Source organism: Prionailurus bengalensis, chromosome A1 (assembly GCF_016509475.1).
Source record: "Prionailurus bengalensis isolate Pbe53 chromosome A1, Fcat_Pben_1.1_paternal_pri, whole genome shotgun sequence".
In the NCBI taxonomy this organism is placed as follows: domain Eukaryota; kingdom Metazoa; phylum Chordata; class Mammalia; order Carnivora; family Felidae; genus Prionailurus; species Prionailurus bengalensis.
In genome coordinates this window covers 117,819,879-117,843,316 of record NC_057343.1, presented here as the reverse complement: position 1 = coordinate 117,843,316, position 23,438 = coordinate 117,819,879, and the positions used below count along the sequence as shown (strand labels likewise).

General features: G+C 43.0%; 1 protein-coding gene across 7 annotated transcripts in view; it reads right to left on the bottom strand.

Moving 5' to 3' along the window:
- LOC122482144 (protocadherin gamma-C4) overlaps window positions 1-23,438 on the bottom strand; it is a 178,103-nt gene that overhangs the window by 140,519 nt on the left and 14,146 nt on the right. The window contains exon 2 of one of the 7 annotated variants that reach the window (XM_043579044.1): window positions 11,315-11,737. The exons of 2 other annotated variants lie outside the window; for them this stretch is intronic. In XM_043579044.1, the coding sequence (XP_043434979.1) occupies window positions 11,315-11,737 (423 nt within the window). Of the gene's footprint in view, window positions 1-1,092; window positions 3,681-5,971; window positions 8,654-11,314; window positions 13,919-17,326; window positions 20,115-23,438 lie in introns of those variants that run through there. 4 more of the 7 variants (XM_043578757.1, XM_043579169.1, XM_043579938.1 and 1 more) reach the window with 4 other exon arrangements.

The window sequence follows — 23,438 nt, the reverse complement described above, 5'->3', positions numbered from 1 at the left end:
TGAACACAAAATATTTCCCCCATATCAGATCATCCCAGAGCCATCTCAGAGCTACCTGAGAGCAATTTTCAGGAACAGGGATGAGGCCTACTTACTAAGTAGCATAAATCATATCAGTTCAGAATCTAAGTTACCCAATCTCCACAAGTGACTCTCATGATGAAAAAGGAGAGATTTTGAAAGGTATGTTTTCCTTAGAAATTGAAAGGGTCTCATTGTGATGCCATAATAGGAAATTTATAAATTATTAAAATTATTCCTTCAACCTACTTAAAGATGAGTGAAATAAAATGTGCAATATTTTTCATAATCCCAGAAGTGAGTCAAAGGAATCACATATAGTCACTACTGGTGTATCTCACAAACTGCAACAACAAAATATTTGAAATATACCAATCCTAATGAGAGCTATCCTTGTTAAAATTAGACCTAAAAGCTAATTATTTTGGGGGAGGGGAAAAAATAGTTACAAACAGAGAGGGAAGGAGGCACACCATAAGCAAACTGAAGGTTGATGGGGGGATGAGGGAGGGGAAAATGGGTGATGGGCATTGAGAAGGGCACTTGTTGGGATGAGCACTGGGTGTTGTACATAAGCGGTGAATCATGGAAATCTACCCCCAAAACCAAGAGCACTCTGTACACACTGTATGTTAGCTAATTTGATAATAAATTATACTAAATAAATAAATAAAGGTTAATATTTTCTCCAATATTTATAAATTGCCACTGTTTGTTTAATTATAATGGAAAATACCCTTTCAAGGAAAAACAAACTTCAAGCAAAGTGTAAAAAAGAGGACAGTTAAAAATACTCAGTCTTCTATTGAAGAGAGATGGTTAGAGATATATAGTTAAGAAATTGTTGTTGAAACTGTAACTACATGAAGACTAAAAATGATAAATAATAAACAGCTTTTAGGAGTACTAACTGCTATTGATTATTCTTGAGGAATCATCTGCTCCTCCCCTTTAAAGTAATAGAATACTAAAAAAAAAAAATGCCTTTACTTCATCAATTACCTACCTTACACAGTTGGAGACATTTATATAGCTCTTTGCCTATGTTTTGGTGCGGCAAGATTGACTCACCTGATGAGAACCAGGGTCTCCTTTTGTTTCAAGTAAATCCTGAGTTATGAGAAGAGGCTCGCTTTTCCCACAGCTCTCCTGGCTGAGGAGCGTGTCGGCATAGTTGGGCTGGGGGAAGATCACATGACTCTCCCTGGAGTCTGCCCTGAGGGAGACCTCCTGGGAATAGGTCTGCAGGAAAGCTCGCACCCCATCCATGCCCACAAAGTGCGAGGCTGGCACTCCAGCCAATCCGACCCCCACAGCCTGGAGCTGACGCGAAGTGTGCCAGCGCCTCAGCCTGAGCGCCAGCAGAACAATGACAAAGGCAAGGAAGACACAGGAAACTGTGGCCACTGCCACCACCAGGTACAGCGTGAGGCTAGAGTCATCAGCATAGGCTGAGGGCTTGAGGCTGCTCAGGTCAGCCAGGACTTCTGGAATGCTTTCAGCCACCGCCACTGTGAGTGTGACAGTGGCTGATAGAGGGGGTTGGCCGTGGTCCTGCACCGCCACCACCAGACTCTGCTTGAGCGCATCTCTGTCCAGCAGGGCCCGTGCAGTGCGCACCTCGCCCGTGTGCAGCCCCACCGTGAAGAGCCCTGGCTCGCTGGCCTTGAGTAGACGGTAGGACAGCCAGGCGTTCTGGCCAGAGTCTCTGTCCACTGCCACCACCTTGGTCACCAGGTAGCCAGGCTCTGCTGATCGGGGTGCCAGCTCCACGCCTATGGAACCGTCAGTAGGGAGAGCAGGGTACAGGATTTCAGGGGAATTGTCGTTCTGATCCAGAACAAAAATACTCAAGGACACATTGCTGCTGAGTGGAGGGTCCCCGCTGTCGCTGGCTGTCACTAGTAGTTGCAGGTCTCTAACCTGCTCATAGTCGAAAGAGCACAATGCATACAGGACACCAGTATCAGAGTTGATGGAAACATAGAAGGAGAGAGGCATCCCGTGGAGTGTGTCCTCAGCTAAGGAGTAAGTTACTCTGGCATTCTCAATGCTGTCAGGGTCCTGGGCAGACATGGATAAAATGGAAGCTCCTCTAGGGTTGTTTTCAGGAATGTAGGTAGAGTAGGAAGCATGAGGGAAAGTAGGTGGGTTGTCATTGATGTCTGCCACATGCAATGAGATGTGAGTTTCTGTAGACAGTGGTGGAGTTCCATGATCAGTGGAAGTTACTGTGATGTTATATTCTGAGACTTCTTCCCTATCCAGTGTTCTTTGTGTCGACAGACGATGATAATTTCCATAGGTCTTTTCAAGTGTGAATGGCAGATTATCCAGAATAGAACATGTGACAAGGCCATTCTCTCCTGAATCACTGTCATGCACATTGAAAAGTGCAATTACTGTACCTGGGGAAGAAGTTTCTTGGATAGAGCTGGTGAGAGATGTAACTGTGACTTCTGGAGCATTGTCATTTACATCCAGAACTGTCACCAGAACTTTACTTCTGGCTCGGAGACCAGGTCCATCATGGGCTTCTACATCTATATCATAGAATCCAGAGTCTTCATAATCTAGATCCCCCACTATTGTTATGTCCCCAGTCAAAGAATTCAACTGGAATAGTTGGGACATTTTATCACTCACTTTGCGGAAAGAATATGTTACTTCTCCATTGGCTCCTTCATCTGGATCAGTGGCCTTTACAGTGAGTAGCCAGTAGCCCACTGGCACATTCTCCGGAACATTCACGTGGTACTCTGGCTGAGTAAATACAGGAGCATTGTCGTTGGTATCCACAAGAGTTACATGAATCTCGACAGTGCCAGAGCGAACCAGGTCGCCTCCATCAAAGGCGGTGAGGAGGAGGTGGTGAACCGCCTCTTCTTCTCTATCTAGGGCAAGCTCCAGCACCAGCTCAGGGTACTTAATGCCATCCACTCCACTTTGCACGTCTAGGGAGAAGTGAACATTTGAACTGAGCTGGTAACCCTGCAGGGAGTTGACCCCTACATCTGGATCAAAAGCTTCAGGAAGAGGAAATCTTGTCCCAGGATTTTCATTTTCAGCGACTTTTATTTCCCTTTGCTCTATCCCAAAGTTGGGTGCGTTATCATTAACATCAATTATTTCCACTTCTACTCCAAAAATCTTCACTTTGTCCTCCAGAAGAATCTCCAGGCTTACTACACACTTTGGAGATCTCTCACAGAGCTCTTCCCGGTCTATCTTACCCGCGGTGACCAAGCTGCCGCTTCGAGGGTTCAGAGCAAAGAGATGCGTCCTACCTCTGGAGATGATGCGGACTCCCCGCTCTGACAGTTCCCGGGGCTCCAGTCCCAGGTCCTTGGCGATGTTGCCCACATAAGACCCTTTGTCCAGCTCCTCAGGCACCGAGTATCGTATCTGTTCCGCCTGTATTTCCCACAGAGCCCCCAGGAGAACGCAGATCCTGACCAGCCGGCTGCAGTCTGGCCGATAAGGAGGAGCCGCCATTGCAGCCCCGCTACGGAATAGCTTGCACTTGGGTGCTCCCTTAGTGGAGGTCAGAGGAGCCCCAGAATCTTCAGGGTCCAAGATTATATGCTTTCACCGTTGGATGATGGAGTTCTGGGGTCCAGTCTGAAGCTTCCCAAAGCCACAGGGCTACTGCTTTGTGATGCAGAAATCTTGTGGTTTGGATTAAATTCCTTGTTGTCTTTTTCCCCTGACTGGTGAACAGCGACACTCAGAGTCCTAACCTGTTACTGCAATCTATTCTTGGTAAAGAAAAGATGTTTATACCATTTCTTTTCCATAATTTATTTCTCCCCAAAAGAATAAAATTCAAGCTCCCGTTATTTTATTTGTAATAAAAATCCAGGCTTGACCCAAATGTTACTGTACAATAAGCCCTCTAAAGTAATTTATTTGTTTTTAAAGAAAATATGGTGATTTTTTCTAACAATTTTTTCTCTTCTAAGTTTTTCCATTATTTATTTTCATAGCCCATTTTCAGTACAGTGCATTGTGTGAGTGACACATTTATCCTTTACAGGAACAAGGATTAACTTGAAGAATGAAAGAATAGGTGAAAAAACAGTGTCAGGTCGGGGAAGTTGGAGGTCTGAGCTCTAGTCCCTTCCTATCCAGAAACAAATTCCCTCACATGAGTTGACCCTTTAAAATATGGGCAACTTTTCAATTCTCTTGTAAAAAACATCTACTGTTCAAGAGCTAGTCTTACCCCTGAGCAAATGGGGTTGGCAAATATGATAATAGGTTTGGGAAGGTAATTGGTTTATTAATTTTGTATAAAGAAAATTTTAGACCACAGCTATGTTTGTGACTATCATGTTCACAGTCTGTCCTCAAATTTTAGAACAGCACCTTTCATAGAGTAGATACTCAGTTTTTCATTGTTTAATGAGTGCATCACTAATATAAACGCAAAGCCCTAAAACAATTGGTAAATAACTCTGATATTAAAAATAAATAATAAAGATAAAAAAGACAGAAAAGTTAAACTGAAGTTTTGTATGTAAACAGCAGACAATATTCAGTACCACATAAAGACACATCCAGAAAGTATTATTTTACTATTATCTATAAGTTTACTTTAAGTTTGATTTTAGAAATAACCACTAAAAGGAAAGTTTTCATATATATGTGTGTGTGTGTGTTATCATTGCATGTTTCAGAGTTTTCTTACACATGAATACTTTGAGTAACTTACTAATCGTAGAAAACTTAATATAAAGCAGCAAGTAGCCAGTTCTTTAGATTTTTCCTCACATAATAATTACCTTCTAGAAGTTACTTATGAATTCTATCAGACAAGAAAGGCTATTGTTTATTCAGAGTATTAAAGTCATCAAATTTTGGAGAGCATACTAAAGGTAATTTTCACAATCCTCAAAGAACTCACAAATTGTTGGGGACTAAGAGGTAAAATGAGGTGTTTCAAAAAACTTTGACTCACATCTCAGAAACCTATACTAAAAAAAAGAATTAAGAAAGAGGCTTTATACACAAAAAGGCTCATTACATTCCTCATCACAACAGCAACAAAGTAGAGGGTATAAAAATAAGTTATTACATAATGGTTAAGAAGGTTATTTTTCAATATATTTTTTAAAGTTTATTTTTGAGAGAGACATAGCAAGCAAAAAGGAAGGGCAGAGAGAGGGAGAGAGAGAATCCTAAGCAGGCTCCACACTACCACTACAGAGCACAACACAGGGCTCAAACTCACGAACTGTGAGATCATGACCTGAGCCAAAATCAAGAGTTGGATGCTTAACTGACTGAGCCATCCAGGTGCCCCAAGATAGTTATTTTTTAAAAGATTTTATTTTTAAAGAATCTCTACACCCAGCATGGGGCTTGAACCCACAAACCCTAGATGGAGAGTCATAGGTTCTACTAACTGAGCAAGACAGGTGCCCCCCAAAATTATTTTTGAATGAGACAACGGAGTGGGAATAAAATTCACTGGAAACTAGTGATCCAAGTCACTGTTTGCCACATGTGAGAAGGCAAAGAAGTGCTAAGAAACTTAACTCTTGGAAAGTTCTATTAAAAATACACATTGCAACAAAAAGATGAAAAAACTATAATAGATTTGATGGACTTTAACTTAAGCAAGAAGGACTGTCAGTACGTTTATGTAGAATAAAGGTTGAAAAAAACAGTATCACACATCAACTAAGAAAGGACAATACTCTTACTAAAGGTGGTGACATCCCAGAACGAGCTCTCCTTACCAATATTTTTTGATCATACAAAATTGCCAACAGTACAGATTGAGAAATACTAATTATGTAACTGCCAAGACTATTGGGCAAATAAGGAACCAGTCTCCGCCCATCCAATAAACCTCTTCTACCACTACCATCACTAGGAAAATGAAAAACAATAAACAAAAGAATTATGCACAATTGAGAATAAAAGCATGTTTGCAGAAACTCACGTGAGAGGCAAAAGACGAGTCATAAGCGATTTGGGGGTCTTCACTGCGGGCACATACATCCATACAAGGATCTTCACAAAGAAGATCCTGAGGCGGAGTCATTTCTGGTTTCGGGTTGGAAAAATTAAACTCTGTCTTGGCTGATTGTGAGGCAACGCACAGATTGTAGGAATAAGGCAAAGTCCCTTCTCTGTAATCGGGGAGAACCCCAGGTCCAGATTTGGAACGGAGGCCTGACTGAAAGCAGCCCCAGGCAGCAGGGCTTGGGGAGCGGCGCAGGCGCAGGGCCACCGCCAGAATCACCGCAAGGAGGAAGAGCACCGAGATCAAGGCCAAAGCCACCACCAGGTAAAACTGCAGCTCGGCCTGGGGGTCAGAGGGCTCCGGGCGGTCGCTGACATCCGGCAGTACTTCTTGGAGGCTGTCGGCGAAAACCAGGTGCAGCGTGGCGGTGGCAGAGAGGGGCGGCTGTCCCCCGTCCCGCACGGCGACCAGCAGGCGCTGGCGGGCCGCGTCCCTGTCGCCCAAAGCACGCGCAGTGCGCACCTCGCCCGTGCGCAGCCCCAGGCTGAAGAGTCCGGGCTCGCTGGCCTGCAGCACGTGGTACGACAGCCACGCATTGTGTCCCGAGTCGGCGTCCACCGCCACCACCTTGGTGACCAGGTAGCCGGGCTGCGCGGCGCGCGGCACCGTGTCGAAGAGCGCCGAGCCGTCGGGCCCCAGCGCCGGGTACAGCACCCTAGGCGCGTTGTCGTTGCGGTCGCCCACCAACACGCGCAGGCTCACGTTGGCGCTGAGCGCGGGCGAGCCCTGGTCGCGGGCCTGCACCGTCAGCTCGAAGGCGCGCAGCTGCTCGTGGTCGAAGGCGCGCTGCGCGAACACCACGCCGCTCTGCGCGCTCACGGACACGTAGGACGCCAGCGCCCGTGGCTCCAGGTCGCTGGCCACGATGGAGTAGGAGACGTGGCCGTTGGGTCCCAGGTCGGGGTCGGAGGCGCTGACTTGGGCGATGGAGGCTCCTGGAGGGTTGTTCTCCATCACGCGGACCACGTAGGAGGCCTGGTGGAAAACCGGCGCGTTGTCGTTGACATCGCTGATATGCAGGGTGACACCTGTACTGGAGGATAGGGATGGCTTGCCCTCGTCAGTGGCTGTGATGGTGACATTGTACTCTGCCATCTGTTCCCTATCTAGGGCATTGTCAATCACCAACTTGTAATAATTCTTGGAGGTGGATTCTAATTTGAAGGGAACTTCTTCCTGAATATAGCACCTCACCAGTCCATTTTCCCCAGAGTCTCGGTCTCTCACTTTAAAGAGAGCTATTACGGTTCCAATGTCTGAGTCCTCGGGAATCTGGTTAGAAAAGGACATCAACGTGACCTCTGGGGCATTGTCATTCTCATCAACAATTTCAATCTGAACATTACAGTGAGCGGTGTGTACCCCTCCATCCTTGGCCTCTACACTCAACATATATCTACTGGTCTCTTCAAAGTCCAATGTACCATTGGTTGTAATGTCACCAGTATTTGGGTTGAGATTGAAGAGAAGGCTGGTACTTGTTGGGGCATTGAGGAAGGCATAGGTAATCTCTGCATTAACGCCCTGGTCCTGGTCGGTGGCCATCACTTGCAACACAGAAGTCCCCCAGGGCACGTTTTCTTGGATGTTAACTCTGTATGTGTCCTGGCTGAACAATGGAGCATTATCATTGGCATCAGTGACCTGAATCTGGATCTGGGTGGTTCCACTTAACGGAGGGTCTCCACCATCTATGGCAGTCAGGATTAACTGGTAGGAACTCTGCTGTTCTCTGTCCAGAGGTTTTTCCAGCAGTAATTCTGGGTATTTACTCCCATCAGGACTTCCCTTCGTTGTCAGGGAGAAATGTTCATTGGGGTTGATAGTGTATATCTTCAGGGAGTTACTTTCTACATCTGCATCTTGTGCAGAATCCAGAGGGAATTTTACACCTGGTAAGGCTGACTCGCAGATCTCCAAGTCAATGCCTTTTGCAATGAAACGTGGTGCATTGTCGTTAATATCTTGGATTGTAACAATCACATGGAAAACATTCATGGGATTTTCAGCGACCATTTCAAATTCTAGTGCACACTCGGATTTCCTCCCACAAATTTCCTCTCGATCTATCCTACCGTTCACTAACAAATCCCCACTCTCTGCACTCACACTGAAGAAATTCTCTGCACTAACCCGCAGTTTTCGAGCTGGCAACTCCTGGACACTGAGCTTCAAGTCCTTGGCGACGTTCCCCACTCGCAAGCCTTTAGCCAGCTCCTCTGGAATTGTGTACTGGATGTGCTGGGTGATAGTCCCGCACAACAAAGACAGCAGGAAGAGAAACAGTACCTGAATTTTCATCCATTTGGCTTTTCTGGAGCTTCTTTGCATTTTCTGAACTCTCCGGGAAGCTTCTTTTCAGGATGTCTCTGGGATGTTTAAAAAAATCACCCAGCTGTCACCCAGGTGACAGCACCTAGACTTTTGTGATTTGAGGGTAGGACTTGTTTGTTAGGAACTGGTGGGTGCACTGGCGCTGCCTCCGAGTTCTGATGTGCGCAAGACAAAGCAGGAAAACACGGCCCAACTTTCACGCAGAACTGAGAACCCCTTTCTTCCCTTCGGTCAACAGCGGCGCTCAGAGGTTGTCTGGGAGAATTGCATATTGCGGAGCCATTTACTCTCAAAGGGTAAGCTCTTTATGTATGTTGTCTTTTTATTTGGTGTAAAAAACCCAAATACTCATTTTTCTCCTCTAAATTGGATATTTTCTATCTTTATTATTTCATAAGTGTTGCCATCATTTTACATTCTTTTTTGTATTAAAAAATTTCACATGGCATACAACCATTTTTTTTTTCAGTTTTGGGGGCAAAAATATCTTTAATGATTCCACTGTATTTACAAACACTGGCATGACTAGTATGGATGTAACAAAAAAATTACTGGCTTTTTACCCACATTTGAGCAGATACTATGATCCTTACATTTTTGTAAAATGCATAACCTCCCTTATTTTAACTCTCTCCATAAATATGTTATCAACTCAGCAATACTTTTCAAAGATACAGTCTTTGCAAAAAAAAGAGTGAATCAAGACCCTAGACTTATTTTAATATATTGCTCAAATTTTTAAAACATAGGTAATCTTCCCATTAAGTACAGCACAGCACAGCCTAATATTTTAAAGTGACTAATTTAGTACACCTGCTTTTATACAGCTGAATCTTGTGAAAGATTTATTTTACTTATTTTTATGCAATCAGTGCTTTTTACTATATTAATGTATATACAACCTCCATAATCCCAATACTCAGCTCCAGCTGATTTATACCATTTATACCATTGAATTTATACCAATGAATTTGACTTGATCAATAGTAAATATTGGAGAGGCATTGAGAATCCTTAGACACTTCATTTTGGAACTTAGCCTTTGATCTCTGAACTCATATTGGGTAACTAAAGCAAATACCTTTATTTCAAATGCACTGCCAAATTATATACCAATGTAGTGATTTATTCCACTGCTTTGCACCCACCATACTCATATTACACCCCAGTCAAAACAGATGATTATCTATTTTCCGAAGATGTTATTTTCATTTTTTTCTCTACCCCATGACTTTATATTTTCTGTTCGTTTTGTCATAAATCCTCCACCTTTCTGTTGTAATGAATTCTTGCCCATCCTTTTAAATGTAGTTTTTGGTGGGGGCACCTGGATAGCTCAGTCGGTTGAGCATCTGACTTCCGCTCAGGTCATGATCTCACGGCTCGTGAGTTCGAGCCCCGCATTGGGCTCTACGCTGACAGCTTAGAGCCTGAAGCCTCCTTCTGATACTGTGTCTCCCTTTCTCTCTGCCCTCCCCCTCTTGGGTTCTGTGTCTCTCTCTCTCAAAAATAAATAACTTCTAAAAAAATTGTTTAAGTCCTGTATGGTGAAAATGGAATATCTGAGACTTTTCATTATCTATACAAGTAGATAGAAATTGTACTGCCTTTGTACTATCTGTACACTTTCACAATATTTAGATAAATGTTATTTATCTAATATTTAGGCTTTGTTTTATATAGGATTCTTAGAAAATTCTCTTTGAGTATCTAGAGTTCCCGTGGCACTATCCATTTAATAATTTTTCTCTTTATGAGGAAAGTGATACTAGTATTATAAAGATTTTTCCTTAAAGAAGGTATTTTGAAGATTATGGGCCTTTTTTCCTGTACTGTATTGCACGTTTGAGTGAAAATATACCTTTCTCTGCTCTCAGTTATTTTGCTCAGGCCCCACGTCTCACACTCTTGAATATATATCTTTCTAATATATTGAGGGAGATATTGGTTCCTTTATTTGAATTCTAATGAATTATATTTGGTCTCATTTTGTTTGACTCTCTGAGGTGATTTCATGGGTGAATATAATTTCATAAATTTCAAAATAGGCCAACAATTTCTGGCTCAAAAGACTTGTAGGACTCCTATTCCATTGTTGGAGTGGCTGGTCTGGAAATCTCCTGCTGAGGCTGAGACATATCTCCTTGCATTTTTAAAAAATCCTTCTCAAAGGACAAGACATGCCACTCCAAGACTTATAATGATTTAGGCAATTGACCTTCCCACCTTCAAGCAAAAGGCTGAAATCAGTATGAGTGCACACAATCACCCACACATACTTTCGGTATACATAGTAAGGACTACAGGACAGGTAAAACCATTTGACCAATCTGTACATTTTTTACCCAACAATTTTTATGTCATTGAGATGAAGAGTTTGGCCTGGCTTGGTAGGAACTGAGCATCATTTTATTGGAGACTAAAATATCTAATATTCATATTTTTTACTTGTATCAGTCAGGATAAGCTAAGTAGTTGGAGTGACAAACTTCAAATCACAGGAAGTTAAGATGAAGAAGGTCTATTTATCACAGGTATACACATCAATGTAGGACAACCACAGGGCTCTTTCTTGGTGTAGTTATTCAAGCAATAAGGTAGAAGGAAGAGTCACAATTTCAAAAAATAACTTAGAGATCTGGAAATTCTTGCAATGCCATCGGGAGCTTTCCCCAGGGAGAAGCACATATTACCTTCATTTACAATATATTGGCCAGAACTAGTTACCTAGACCCACTCGGTCATAACCAGGTCAAGAAGATCCGCTCTACCAACCGCCCAAAAGAAGAGAGGAACTAATTATTTAAACAGCAGAACTAATGACTACCATGTTGCTTTATTTTCAAATAAATGTATATTAAATCTTTATAAAATCACACTGGCATACCTGTTCTTTATAATATTCCAATAAAGAAATAAACCTACCTCGAGTAGGTTGGGGTCTCCTTTCGTTTCCAGTAAATCTTGAGATACCAGGAAAGACTCGCTTTTCCCACAGCTTTCTCCGCTGAGGAGCGTGTCGGCATAGTTGGGCTGCGGGAAGATCACGTGACTCTCCCGGGAGTCCGCCCTGAGGGAGACCTCCTGGGAATAGGTCTGCAGGAAAGTGCGCACCCCATCCACACCCACAAAGTGCGTGGCGGGCACGCCAGCCAATCCAACCCCCGCAGCCTGGAGCAGACGGGACGAGCGCCAGCGCCTCAGCCTGAGTCCCAGCAGCAGGATCACAAAGGCCAGAAAGATGCAGGAGACTGCAGCCACCGCCACCACCAGGTACAGTGTGAGGTCAGAATCGTCTGGGTCGGCGGCGGTCCTGATGCTGCCCAGATCAGCCAGGACGTCTGGGATGTTGTCAGCTACAGCCACGGTGAGCGTGACGGTGGCCGAGAGAGGGGGTTGGCCGTGGTCTTGCACAGCCACCACTAGGTTTTGCTTGAGCGCATCTCTGTCCAGCAGGGCCCGTGCAGTGCGCACCTCTCCCGTGTGCAGCCCCACCGTGAAGAGCCCTGGCTCGCTGGCCTTGAGTAGACGGTAGGACAGCCAGGCGTTCTGGCCAGAGTCTCTGTCCACCGCCACCACCTTGGTCACCAGGTATCCGGGCTCTGCTGATCGGGGCGCCAGCTCCACGCCTGTGGAACCATCAGTGGGGAGAGCGGGATACAGGATTTCTGGAGCATTGTCATTCTGGTCCAGCACGAATATGCTCAGTGACACATTGCTGCTGAGGGGTGGGTTCCCACTGTCACTGGCTGTCACTAATAGCTGCAGGTCTCTAACCTGCTCGTAGTCAAAGGAACGGAGAGCATACAGGACACCGGTGTCGGAATTGATGGAGACATAAGTGGATAGAGGCGCCCCCTGGATGGTATCCTCAGTCAGTGCGAAAGTGATGTGGGCGTTCTGGATGCTGTCGGGATCCTGGGCGGTCACACAGAAGATGGAAGCTCCCCTGGGATTGTTTTCGGGAATGTAGGCTGAATACGAGGCCTGACTGAAAGCAGGTGGGTTGTCATTGATGTCTGCAACATGCAGAGTGATATGAATGTTCGTGGACAGTGGGGGGCTTCCTCCATCTGTGGCTCTGAGAGTGATGTTATATTCAGACACCTGTTCACGATCCAGAGATCTGGCTGTCACTAAGCGGTAATACTGGTCTATTGATTTTTCTAAATTAAATGGCACATTTCCCAGGACAAAAACTGTGACTTGTCCATTTTTCCCAGAATCTCGGTCATGCACATTGATAAGGGCAATTTCTCTTCCAGCAGTAGCCTCTTCTGGGACTGATTCAGTAAGAGAAGTGATTGTTACTTCTGGGGCATTGTCATTCACATCCAGAACTGTGACTAAAATCTTAGCTCTTGAAAGGAGACCAGGTCCATCTTGTGCTTCAATTTTAATTTCATAGAACATAGCATCCTCATAATCTAGACTTTTTAATATTGATATATCTCCAGTCACTGAATTGAGATAAAAAATCTCAGCGACTTTCCCAGGCATTTTATCTAGAATATAGGACACTTGAGCATTGAATCCTTCATCAGGGTCAGTGGCATTCACTGTGAGCAGTGTGGTACCCACTGGCAAGTTCTCTTGAATACTTAATTGATACTCAGATTGAGTAAATACTGGTGGGTTGTCATTTGCATCCAAAACTATCACTTGGATGTACAAGTTGCCAGAGTGGACAGGATTCCCACCATCAGAAGCAATGAGGACAAGCTGATGAACTTTCTTTTGTTCACGGTCCAGAGCCCTCTCCAACACCAGCTCTGGGTACTTGGTCCCATCAGAGACATGCTTCACAGTCAGAGAAAAGTAGTCATTGGGGCGGAGATGGTAGTTCTGAAGGGAGTTCATGCCCACATCTGGGTCAAATGCAGTCTTAAGTGGAAATCGAGTTCCAGGAGCCGCTAGTTCGCCAATTTTTATTTCCAATTTCTCTGTTAGAAAATCAGGAGCATTATCATTAATGTCTTTAATTTCTATTTCTACTTCAAAAATTTTCAATTTGTCTTCTACAAGGACGTTAAATTTTACAAGACACAGCGCGCTCTGAGCGCAGAGCTCCTCCCGGTCTATCCTGCTTGCGGTGACCAAGCTGCCGCTTCGCGGGTTCAGAGCAAAGAGCTGCGTCCTACCTCTAGAGATGATGCGGACTCCACGCTCCGCCAGCTCCCAGGGCTCCAATCCCAGGTTCTTGGAGATGTTGCCCACAAAGGAACCTTTGTCCAGTTCCTCTTGCACTGAGTAGTGGATCTGCCCGGATCCAGTCTTGCATAGCGTCCACAGAAGCACAAACAGCAGGGCCAATCCTCTGCAGTGTCTGAATCTCAGGTATTTAGTCATTTCTTCTTTGGTGAATTATTTTCTGTGAATTCCGTTCCAACTACCCACGACGGACTCAAATCTTATTTGTTTTCAAGGAACTAAGCCTTTTATGGTCCTATTTTATGGGTCACAGAGCTGGTTGACTGACAGGATGAGCTTTGTAGCAGCTCGGACCTTCTGGAGTCTGATTGACTGGTTCTTTGCTTTTTAGGAACAAGGAAATGGTGGACAAGCTCGCCAGCCCCGTTTCCCTCCTTGAGTGGTCAGCAGCGACACTCAGAGGCCTAATGGTTTACTGCACCCTTTCAGATAAACCCAAGTTAGTGATTTTTAAGTTTCCCAACACCCGAAATCTTCTGTATCAGAGGTAATGGGATTGGTGTCTATTTCACACAGTTCAATTGTTATATGTTAAAGTATGATATATGTTAAAGTATGTTCCTTAGGAAGCCATGCTCTAACCTTAAGACCACTAATATTGCTTCAAACATGCTGGAGTTACTGTTTTGAAATGTTCAAAGTTTAAAAACCACATAGAAATATCAGCTATATTTATAGGTTATACTCATTAAAGTTTGTCCTTGATAGCCTGACATCTTAGTTTCAATATCTGTAATTGAACCCATTCATTAAACATAATTGGGTGTTAGACAATATGTGAGGATTCAAGGTAAATGATATGAACATAACCACTTCCTCCCCAAAGCTAGGTAGATATAAAATCAAACAAGGAATTCCAGTGCACTGAGATAATTACCATAATGGAAGAAACCAAAGGTAATGGGAGGGCGTCCAACCTGGCCCTGGAGGTTAGCAAAGGCTTTCCCAAGAAACATGAGAAAAGTGGATCAGGGAAAAGGCCTGGATATGAGAGACAACAGTATGGCAATTTCTAGATGTGAGAGAGAAATCACACAACTTCAGAGTACTGGAAGTAGTTCACTTTGTCTAAATCTAGAGTAAAGGTGGTTTTTAAACACCAAAACTGAAACTAGTAGAGATAAACTTTTGTTTTATGTTCCAGAAACCTTTTCTCTGTATTTGTTTTCCTCTCCAAACACAGAAATAGAAATATATTTGTCATTTCAATTATGCAGTGTTATAAACTTATCCATAAGGCATTTATTCTTGTGAAAAGATACTATACACACTAAAAGAAACTTTGTCTTTAATTTTCCTCAGTTTAAACTTTATTACTTAGAAGTAAAGATGTTATGATGTATTATTCCACAGTGAGTTCCAGTTTTAGCTCATAGAGAATTATGTAATAGTAATAAACACAAGAGACTGCATTGACTCAGATAAACTCTCCTCAAATGCCCTAAAATATAATAAAAAATCACAGCACCTTGAAATATGATAATACCATCAAATACAATACTCAGTATATGATTGCTTCCAAATCACAATTTAAAGTGATCCCAGTTACATAGAATATTAGTGTATTTTTTTGTTCTTCATTATTAAATTTTTTTTAAAGTTTTTATTTTTATTTTTGAGACAGAGAGAGACAGAGCATGAACGAGGGAGGGTCAGAGAGAGAGGGAGACACAGAATCTGAAACAGGCTCCAGGCTCTGAGCTGTCAGCCCAGAGCCCGACGCGGGGCTCGAACTCACGGACCGTGAGATCATGACCTGAGCCGAAGTCAGACGCTTAATCGACCAAGCCACCCAGGCGCCCCTGTCCTTCATTATTAAAAACATAACTGAAACACTAAAAGCCAACATAGAAAGAGAAATGAGGAAGGAAGACAGTGGTTGTGAGGGAGACTGAAGTTAGGTGAAGGATTGGAAATATTTTTAACAGTTGTTCTGAGAAGGAATCTTTGAGAAAAGAGATATATAAGAAGGATCTTTAAGGGCTATTATTTGATATAGCCTCTGAATCCCTTGAGGACATATTATTTTTAAAGATAAAAAGTAAATATGGTTTCCAGATATGAGAAAATAAAAATATCAAAGAGAAATGTGTTTACTATTGCACTACCCATTTATTATAGAGCAAACAAGAATTCAATCACTTCATCAACCAACACAGAGCTACTTTAAATACTTTTTTTAAACATTTATTCATTTTTGAGAGACAGAGGGTGAGTTGGGGAGGGGCAGAGAGAGAGGGAGACACAGAATCTGAAACAGGCTCCAGGCTCTGAGCTGTCAGCCCAGAGCCCGACGCGGGGCTCGAACTCACGGACCGTGAGATCATGACCTGAGCCGAAGTCAGACGCTTAACCGACCAAGCCACCCAGGCGCCCCTGTCCTTCATTATTAAAAACATAACTGAAACACTAAAAGCCAACATAGAAAGAGAAATGAGGAAGGAAGACAGTGGTTGTGAGGGAGACTGAAGTTAGGTGAAGGATTGGAAATATTTTTAACAGTTGTTCTGAGAAGGAATCTTTGAGAAAAGAGATATAAGAAGGATCTTTAAGGGCTATTATTTGATATAGCCTCTGAATCCCTTGAGGACATATTATTTTTAAAGATAAAAAGTAAATATGGTTTCCAGATATGAGAAAATAAAAATATCAAAGAGAAATGTGTTTACTATTGCACTACCCATTTATTATAGAGCAAACAAGAATTCAATCACTTCATCAACCAACACAGAGCTACTTTAAATACTTTTTTTAAACATTTATTCATTTTTGAGAGACAGAGGGTGAGTTGGGGAGGGGCAGAGAGAGAGGGAGACACAGAATCTGAAGCAGGTTCCAGGCTTTGAGCTGTCAGCACAGAGCCCATTGCAGGGCTCGAACCTATGAACCGTGAGATCATGGCCTGAGCCAAAGTCAGACACTTAACTGACTGAGCTACCCAGGCACCCCAACACAGAGCTACTTTAAAAGTCAGTGGGATTTTTAATTACGTGGAGATACCATGACATACTTTCCTAAGACACAGTGAACATATATATTTCTAAATTTCCATATTTTAAATAGGGAAGGTCATATGAATCAAATAAAATGAAGAAACTCACTGTCAAACTGAAGGAAAAATATTACAACTGAGTGAAGGCATTAGACAACTAAAGTGTTTCATTATTCATAGGTTAAAATATAAAACAAAACCCTTGAATTTTAAAGCACTTGAGTAAACATAAAATTCAGACTTCCTTTTTTTTTTAAAATAAACTCTACCACCATATGGAGCTCAAACTCCCCACCCCAAGATCAAGAGTAGCATGCTTTGCTGACTGAGCCAGCCAGCCGCCCCTCAATCTTCATATTTTTAATAGAGAAAGAATTATTGATCCAGGTAGACAAGAAGATTTGCCCAGAGAGGAGAAAGAAAGTATGAGAAACCAGATACACCATTTCCTAATGCAATGCTCTTTGATAACCTAAATATAATATTCACCCAATACTAACTCCTGATTTAAATTCATGATACAATGATTCTAGCCTCCTCTTCCCCCGTACAAGGTGTAAACACTTAGAACTACTGAGAAATAATTCACCAGGACTCATGTCCTTAAAAGGGATATATTCACAACTAAATATGCAAAACAGAAAACATGTGGTAAACAATGGAGGCAGCGGAGTAAATAAACATATCTATTTATTTTAGCAATGTCTCATAAGTATACCGTGAAGGGAGTTTACCTTGGATGTTTCTTCTCCTTTGTCTTCAAGTAAAGACTGAGGTAATGATAGAAAATCGTTTTTCTCACAGCTCTCCTGGCTGAGGAGCATGTCGGCATAGTTGGGCTGGGGGAAGATCACGTGACTCTCCCCGGAGTCCGCGGTGAGGGAGACCTGGTGGGAATAGGTCTGCAGGAAAGCCCGCACCCCGTCCACGCCCACAAAGTGAGAGGCGGGCACGCCCACCAGCCCGCCTCCTGAAGCCTGGAGCAGACGGGATGAGTGCCAGCGCCTCAACCTGAGTCCCAGCAGTACGATGACAAAGGCGAGGAAGACGCAGGAGACTGCGGCCACCGCCACTACCAGGTACAGTGTGAGGTCAGAATCATTTGGGTCGGCGGGGGTCCTGGTGCTGCCCAGATCGGCCAGGACGTCTGGGATGTTGTCGGCTACGGCCACTGTGAGCGTGACGGTGGCCGAGAGAGGGGGCTGGCCATGGTCCTGCACCACCACCACCAGGCTCTGCTTGAGCGCATCTCTGTCCAGCAGGGCCCGTGCAGTGCGCACCTCGCCCGTGTGCAGCCCCACCGTAAAAAGCCCTGGCTCGCTGGCCTTGAGCAGACGGTAGGACAGCCAGGCGTTCTGGCCAGAGTCTCTGTCCACCGCCACCACCTTGGTCACCAGGTATCCGGGCTCTGCGGATCGGGGCGCCAGCTCTACGCCTGTGGAACCGTCGGTGGGGAGGGCGGGGTACAGGATTTCTGGTGCGTTGTCATTCTGGTCCAGCACGAATATACTCAGTGACACGTTGCTGCTGAGGGGCGGGTTCCCATTGTCCCATGCAGTCAACCTCAGGTGCAAATCCTGGAACTGCTCATAGTCAAAGGAACGCAATGCATAAAGGATGCCAGTGTCAGAGTTGATGGAGATGTAAGAGGACAGGGGTGCATCCTGAAGAGTGTCTTCAGTCAAAGAATAAGTTACATGGGCATTATCATCACTGTCAGGGTCATGGGCCACCACAGAAATGATGGAAGCACCCCTGGGATTGTTTTCAGGAATGTAGGCAGAGTAGGACATGTGAGGGAAGGTGGGTGGGTTGTCATTAATGTCTGCCACCTGCAGCGTAATGTAAGCATCCGTGGACAGAGATGGTTTTCCTCCATCTTTAGCAGTCACAGTGACGTTGTAAGAGGAAAACTGTTCCCTGTCAAGGGCTCTGGTTGTAACCAGTCGGTGGTAATTGTCCACTGATCTTTCTAACTTGAAAGGAAGGTTCTCTGGGAGTGAGCATGTGATAAATGCATTCTGCCCAGAGTCTCTGTCATGTACATTAAAAAGTGCAATTATGGTTCCTGGAGGAGAGCCTTCAGGAATTGAACTGGTAGAAGATGTCATGTAAAATTCTGGGGCATTGTCATTCACATCCAGAACAGTCACAATAACCTTTGTTCTGGTCAGAAGGCCCGGACCATCCTGAGCTTCAATATCAATTTCATGGATTTTGGCATCTTCATAATCTAGACTCTGTATGATTGTTATATCTCCAGAGGTCGACTCAAGCTCAAATATCTCTGAGGTTTCTCCAGGATTTTTCTCTTGAAAATATGCTACTTGGGCATTGTATCCCTCATCTGTGTCAGTGGCGGTGACTGTGAGTATCCGGGTACCCACGGGCATACTCTCAGGAACACTTACACGGTACTCAGGCTGTGTAAATATAGGTGCGTTGTCGTTCACATCCAGGACAGTCACGTGGATGCGGGAGGTGCCAGATAGGACCGGGCTGCCCCCATCCAAAGCCACAAGGACGAGGTGGTGAACAGCCTTCTCTTCGCGGTCCAGGGCGAGCTCCAGAACCAGCTCAGGGTACTTGTTCCCATCCACTCCGCTTCGCACAACCAGGGAAAAGTGGTCATTTGGGTTCAGTTCGTACTTCTGAAGGGTGTTTTCTCCTACGTCTGCATCGTGTGCACTCTTTAGAGGAATTCGGAATCCTGGCGTAGTGGTTTCACTGATTTTTAGCTCTAGTTCATCTACTCCAAAGCGAGGGGCATTATCGTTAATATCTGTTATTTCCACTTCTACTGAATAAATATTAAATTTGTCTTCCAGGAGTATGTTAAAATTCACCAGGCACTGCGCGCTCTGAGCACAGAGCGCCTCTCGGTCTATCCTGCCTGCGGTAACCAAACTGCCGCTTCGCGGGTTCAGAGCAAAGAGCTGCGTCCTACCTCTGGAGACGATGCGCACTCCACGCTCTGCCAGTGTCAGGGGCTCCAGCCCCAGGTCCTTGGCGATGTCGCCCACGAAGGAGCCTTTGTCAATCTCTTCTGGCACAGAATAGTGCATCTGTCCAGCTCCGGCCTCCCACAAAACCACCAAAAGAAAATACAGCCGATCAAGCCTTCCGCGTTGTGATAACTTTTGCAGAGCCGCCATTTCTTCTGCTGCAATCTTTTCTCCCAGGCAACTTCCAGCATCCAGTGTTATTCCTCTGTATTCCTCAGGGTCTGTGGGGATCAGCATTCACAGGACCCAGGTCACTGCAGAGAGAAATTTGGTCTGCTGCATTTTTTTTTTTTCCGCCCGGAAGCTTGGGGGCCAAATACCCAGTCCTTTTGTTGTGGGAGCCGGAATGTTGGACTGGATGTGTTGCAGCCTTTTACTTCTTAGGTGGTCAACAGCGACGCTCAGAGGCCTAAGTAATTTCTGCACCCTTTTAGGCAAACCCAAGTCATTTCTTGCTTGTTAGCTTTGTGACTTTCAAGTTGCTTTGAAGAATCTTAAGAGTTTTACCATACCTTAGAAGTAGCTCTTTCAAGTCAGGAATCTTTTTCTCAGGATTAATAAGAATGTGTAAACAAATGTGACCTTGGTAGTAGTTGGTAGGAAAGTATGCCTAGTGAACACTAAAGGCATTAATCAAGGCTGCCACTACCCTTGCTCCAAATATCTTCAACTTACTTTATATTCAAAGGCAATAAGATCAACTTTAGAACATTAGCTAATTTATCTTCTAAGGCTATACATTTTGGATTTCTGTGCTTCATGGCTTAGGATTTAACTTCAACATCTGTATTTTAAAAATTATCAGACACTACTGTATACCTGACACCAATGCCTGATTGATGCTGGAGAAAGAAATGGTGAATGTGATGAACACAGTTCTTGTTCTCAGGTAGCTTACAGGATAGGAGAGGACACAGGAAAGTAAACAGAGTATTTCAATACAATATGCTAACTGATACAAAGGTGGGGACCACTAGGCAATGAGAAGGGTGGGTCAATACTTTTCCAAGACACTATTGAAGATGACTCCTAAAGGGTAGGAATGGGTCAAGAAGAGGCTGGAGTGGTGTTCTAGAACCTCAGTACCAATGCTTGGAGGTGAGAGCAAGAATGGAACATTAAGGAAATTGAAGGAGGTTTGTTCTTTGTTCTTCTTGTTCAAGATTGTTTTGGTTATTTGAAGTTTCTTGCTACTTTGTATGAATTTTAGAATGGGCTTTTTTCTATTTCTGCAAAACAAGTCATTGGGGTTTTGATAGGGATTGCATTGAATCTGTAGATTGCTTGGGTGGTTCTGTAAGTTTTTGATAGGTATTCTTCAAGTTAAGGATATTTTCTTCAATTCCTAGTTTTCTAAGATTTTAATCACATGCTGAATATTCTCAAGAGCTTTATTATGTCTCTATTTAAATGAATGTATGGCTTTTTATCTTTGATCTCTTAATATGGAGTTTTGCCTTATTAGATTTTCTTATATTGGAATATCCTTGCATTCCTGAAATAAACCCTAAGTCATAAGCTATAAACAAAGCTTTTAAATATATAGTAGGTAGGGTTTGATAATATCTTAATTAAGATTTTGAATCAACGTTCTTTTTAAAAAATATATTTTTTAAGTAATCTCTATACCCATTGTGGGGTTCAAAATCAAGACATCAAAATCAAGATTCACATGCTCTTCCAACTGAGCCAGTCAGGTGCTTCTAAATCAACATTCTTAAGTGAGATTGCCCACTTCTGTATCACTTCAGTCTGTTTGCCTTTGGGTGTTTCTTCCGTGTTGAACTTTTACCATTTTTACTTTTTTTTTTTTTTTGAGACAGAGCTGGGGAGAGGGACAGAGGGGAAGGGAGAGAGAGAGAGAGAGAATGAATCCCAAACAGGCTCCACACTCAGGGCAGAGCCCAACTCAGGGCTGGATCCTATGACCTTGGGATCATGACCAGAGCTGAAATCAAGAGTTGGATGCTCAACCAACTGAGCCATCCAGGTGCCCCCAATTTTACTTTTACCCATTCCTCTGAGAATGGAAAAAATTGCGAACAATTGATATCAACTCACCTTGTTTTCTAGTAGGGCCTCCACTTTTTCTTAGGTTTTTAAAAATATTTTCATCAACATTGTTTTGATGCTTTCAAGTCTCATTAAATAATTGTTCAACATCCCTTATTGTAGCTCTCTAAAGATTATCTGTTCTTTGTCTTTGACAATATCTAGTTTTACTCTGTATATTATTTCCCACTCATTCTTCTTGCTTTTTATCAAGTTGTTTTATTTTTTCCCCAGTTTCTCTTGCTTTTCTTTATCCTTTTCCAAGACTTTGTTTTTAATCAGAATTTGGGGTTTTCTTTTAAAATCTTTAAAAAGAATTTTAGCCATGACATCTGCCTACTGTATATTAGTCCCACCATTGGACTTGACAGAATTTTAATTTCTTCCCACCAGTTTCAGTATGACTTTTACTGTCTGCTTCTATTGTTAAAAAAAAATTTAATGTTTGTTTATTTTTTTTTTGAGAGAGAGAGACAGAACACAAGCAGTGGAGGGGCAGAGAAAGAGGGAAACACAGAATCCTAAGCAGGCTCCAGGCTCTGAGCTGACTGCACAGAGCCTGACAAAGCAGGGCTCAAACTCATGAGCTGTGAGATCATGACCTGAGCTGAAGTCGTATGCTCAACTGACTGAGCCACCCAGGCGCCCCTCTATTGCTTTTTCATTAGCATTCTTCCTTGTTTGCATATCAATAATTTATACTCTTACCTTGGTTATTTTTCCTATTAGTTTCTTTAAGTTTATGCTGATATAATGTGGGTTTTTTTGCCTTGTTTCTTGAGTGGCTTGCTAAATTCACTTATTTTAAATAATTTGTTTTGTTTAACTTTTAGTTATTGTATTTGTCAATAAATTTACCCCTAAATACTCTTTTAGCTGTATTCCACAATTTTAAATAATATTTTAATTTTTGTTCCTTTCTACAGTAGTTCTTATTTCCATTGTGATTTTCTTAAATCCAAGAGTAATATAGGAGTATAGATTTAAATGTCCAAACTTTTTTTGTTCCCTTTTACTATTTTTAAATGTTTGCTTTGTAATTTTTCCAGCTTTATTGAGGTATAATAAATAAAATTGTAAGATACACATAGAAGCAAAATTTTTCATTAATAGGAGCTGAGAAAATCCAGAATTGAAATAACTTATATTATTAATAGAAAGTATACTCCAAACAGATAATAAAAATAAAAATCACCACTTAGACATACAACAAGAATCAGAGAAAAATTTTTAAAGCCTTCAGAGAGAAAATGGAGATACCTTAAAAATGACAATTTGTTGAAAGTATCTCATTAGCAACAATAACTCTAGAAGACAATGTGTTTCAACATTTTGGTTTGTACATTTATTTTAAGTGGAAGAGTATTTTATTTTATTTTACTTTATTTTTGAAAGAGAGCATGAGTAGGGGAGGGGCAGAGAGAGGGGGGGACAGAGGATTCCTGTCAGTTCTGTGCTGACATCAGCAAGCCCCCAAGCCCCAAAGCGGGGCTCTAACTGAACAACCATGAGATCATGACCTGAGCTGAAGTGAGACACTCAATTGACTAACCACCCAGGTGCCCCAGAAGAGTTTTTTTTTTAATTGGTCTTTTTCTTCTACTTTCTCTCCCATTCTCCCTCCCTCCTGGGTTCAGGGATTTGTCTCAAATGGTTTTGAAATTATTCTATCCCAGGTCCCAGGCCATAAGTAGGTCTTTTAGTGGTGTGCAGCTGTAATACTATGAATATTACAACTCAAGTCTAAGAAATTCAGTGTTCATTTTCTGAAGCCAGCATCTGGATCTAC